This window comes from Lottia gigantea (genome assembly GCF_000327385.1).
Source record: "Lottia gigantea unplaced genomic scaffold LOTGIsca_51, whole genome shotgun sequence".
Taxonomy (NCBI): domain Eukaryota; kingdom Metazoa; phylum Mollusca; class Gastropoda; family Lottiidae; genus Lottia; species Lottia gigantea.
In genome coordinates, this window is record NW_008709752.1 from 1,730,144 (window position 1) to 1,733,585 (window position 3,442).

At 33.8% G+C, this 3,442-nt stretch overlaps 1 protein-coding gene across 1 annotated transcript; it reads left to right on the top strand.

Annotated features, from left to right (window-relative positions):
* Positions 1-1,143: 1,143 nt before the first annotated feature.
* LOTGIDRAFT_125676 (hypothetical protein) lies at positions 1,144-1,954 on the top strand (the record flags this gene model as incomplete). The annotated part of the gene is made up of 2 exons (XM_009062506.1): positions 1,144-1,382; positions 1,795-1,954. Coding segments are annotated over 2 exons (399 nt in total), but the record flags the coding sequence as incomplete, so codon positions are not given.
* Between the last annotated feature and the right edge of the window lie 1,488 nt (positions 1,955-3,442).

Sequence of the window (3,442 nt, forward strand, 5' to 3'; positions counted from 1 at the left end):
ATGATTATGGAATACAATGTACAGTAAGATTTTAATACCGTAAACAGTGGTTACTTTGGACACATTTGAACTACTTAAAGATTTATTTTGATGTAAAGCCCGTCACGTAAAATGGGGTTGCTTTGGCCCACTTTTCATCTTTGAACGCATGTATCACCAACACTAATTGAGATAGAATCAATGTTAAGCACTTAAAACATGTGTCAGTATTTGAGATGTTTGCATACCAGAGGAGAACATAGTACACTGATAACTTATACATTTGTTTTTTAGTTGTTGGTGGGCCAAAGTTGTACAATGGTTGGGGTAACTTAAACCCTTACTCTTATTTTAGTAGTAAAGTTTATTTTAAACCCGTTATGGGTTTTCATTAGCCCTCAGATATGTTTTTAAAAAATAACTGAACAGTCTTGTATTAAATTCACATTAAAATTGTGTTAAAAATCTAACAAAAATATGACAAAACACTACTCGAGCGATTATATTTTTGTTTCAATTGACAGAATAACCTAGTTGTCAGAACTTACTGAACAAAGAATAACATTTTTATAAGATTTAACATCCACTTCAAACTTTAAAATCAGAATTGAAAACATGAACACGGAAAAGTTGATAATTTGATGCAATTTCCATAACCTTTATTCACCCCATTCCTCTTTGAGTCGACCATTCTCTATTTTGCAAACGCCTCTGGTATTATGTAAAACACAGCATTGTTTGGAACTTTACACAGCATGATATCTTGCCTTTCTGGCCATTTCCATCCAATTTCTTAAACATTTAAAGGAATTGAGTACTATAAAAATGCATCTTCTTATAAAAAGTTTTTTGTTACATTAAAAGGGTATTTAAAAATAAAAAATTTTGAACACAAATATAGTTAGAAAAAAAGATTTTAAAAATCCGATGTAATTAACTGGAGGCCGCCATTACTTATATTGGAACTCTTTCACTGAAAACCACAAATGGTACCAGATCAATTCGTGACGTCACAGTAGAACAACCACGGTACCAAGTTACAAGCTTGGCGTCTTTATACACAATGTCGAAGTTTTACCGTACCAATTTGAACCCGAATATGACACAGATGAAATATCTTCTACATCTGATGAATCTGAATTATCAACTCAGGAAGAAGTTCATCGTTTGATATCAGCTGATTGGTGTCAGTGCGAGAATTGTCGCGTATTACCAACAGTGGTGGAATGTATTTGCTGCCATGAAGTAGATGCTGCCCAACATCGGATGGAGGATGGCTACAAATGTGTGACCGATAATCCCTATTTTGGGAGTATTTGTTTGGAAGTAGAAGTGTTAAAAGTAGCGGCAATAGCAAGAGCCGATTTTCGTCAAGATATTTTACAAGAACTAATTCCAAACGAGTAAGTATATAAAAAAATTTATCGGCATTAATCCTATGGTGACCTTGACAAAGAGCCAACCAAATCGCGAGAAGTAAATTATGAAAACGAAAGTAGATAAGATAAAATGAATTACAAAACAAAGTCCTTGCTAATGTTTTTTTAATGGTCAAGTTTTTTTTAAAGAAAAAAAACAGCCAAAGAAAGGCTATAATACTAAAAAGGTAAGTAGCTTTGTCCAGCTGATATTGCAAGTAGTATTGAAAACAATTTTTGGTTTTAAAAGTGATATTAGTTTCAATGAATGTAATTTCAGGAATAGTGAGAAGTGGATAAGGCTAATAGAATTTTTAAAATAATTTTTTTTTTAAAACAATGTGACCAAAATTGATTCAGCTCATGTAACTAATAAACCTGTTATTTATATTTTCAGAGTTCTGCGTCATCAAGCTTATAGACAGTTTATTTACTGGATCCATCAAAGACTTGGTAAAAACCATCGACGAGTTATTCCAGCCTGTGCCGTTTGGAAAATAAGGGATGCTTTTCCACCAGAATCTGGACAATATACTGGATTTAAGTGTAGTGCCTGAAAAATATAATAAATGGAATTGTTAACAAACTATGATAATAATATGTGACTAAAACTTTGAGGAACAAATATTTTAATTTATCCACTTTTTATTACCATTTAACAATTATTTAATGTTATGTCATGTAATTGGTTTTAACTAATTGATTTTTTTTTTGAAAGCATGCATGCATACACATATAATTATACATAATAAAAAAGTTTTCATACCTTACTGATTTTGACATTCTTGATCTATGGGGCAATTCCATAGTGACGGACGTACAATTTGCACAGTAATCCCTTCCATTGGAATCAATAGGTAAAAAAAACTTCAACTAGTTGGTGTCTGCTATGAAGATGCCCACCTTCTAGTTATCAAAGGACAGACAGATATCGGTTTTCATTCTTGGTTACAAGTTAGGACCCACCTGACGGACGTACTCAGAAAAAACTGAAAATCAATTTCAAAAGTTTTAGATACAAATTTCTCTGATTTGGAAGATATTTGGTGAATGAAAGATTATTAAATTTATTCTAGTATGTTACATGTACACAGTAAGTTGTTTTGATTCAAATATTCTGAAAAGAAAATTTGTGGTATAGGTAAACACTATGTGACGGATGTACAAAATTTAGTGACGGACGTACGCATGTGAAAAATTAAGGAAAAGACGACCTGATTCCATATGAATTTAAAAGTAATTTTATAACTGTAACATTACATTTTATTTTAAATTCAATCAACATATTTAAAACATCTCATATCTATTTTATCAATAGACTACAGCCAGTATAACAATAATTTAAAGGGACGATGCGTAAAATTATAACTTGATTTTAAGATTTTAAAACTCTTTTATTTTGATTAGGTAGCCCTGAAAAGGGCTGTTTTTTTTTAAACACTCCTTTAGAAGAGTCTTCGACGAACTCTGTGACGGAGCCTCTGACGGATGCTGGCTAACAGCTCGGGAGTGATTCTCCGCCTTCGAGGCGTCTCGTTCACCGCCGACTCTTCCAAAAGGTAGATGTCATCGGTTGTGATGATGACAGTTTTACCATTGCGGGTAAATATTTTAACAGGACTGTCATCTACTTCCATAAGTTTCACAACAATCATAGGTTGGGCTGCCATGGTGCAAATGAATGGCCAAAGAGGTTGGTTGGTAGATGACAAGTTAACGTTCGCTTCCAGCGGATGCTGATATCGCAAACTAGGTAGTTGTTGGTAGTCGTAGTAGTTGGTAGTTGGATTGGATCAAATTGGATGATTCGGTGTTGTTGGTTTGGTTGTTGATTCTTCGTTAGATCTGGTCGGGTCGAATGACATGGCGGTGAAACTCGGCCCTGGATGGTGTGGCGTGAGTTACTCGGTCTCCTTCATTCTTCCAAACTCGTTCTGATCATGGTATTTCTTGTTGATTGGTAGTCGAATGGTAGTCGTTGGTTTGGTTTGGTTTGGTTAGATTATCTGTTATCTGTGGGAAACTCGAAGACCTGAAAAAAAAAA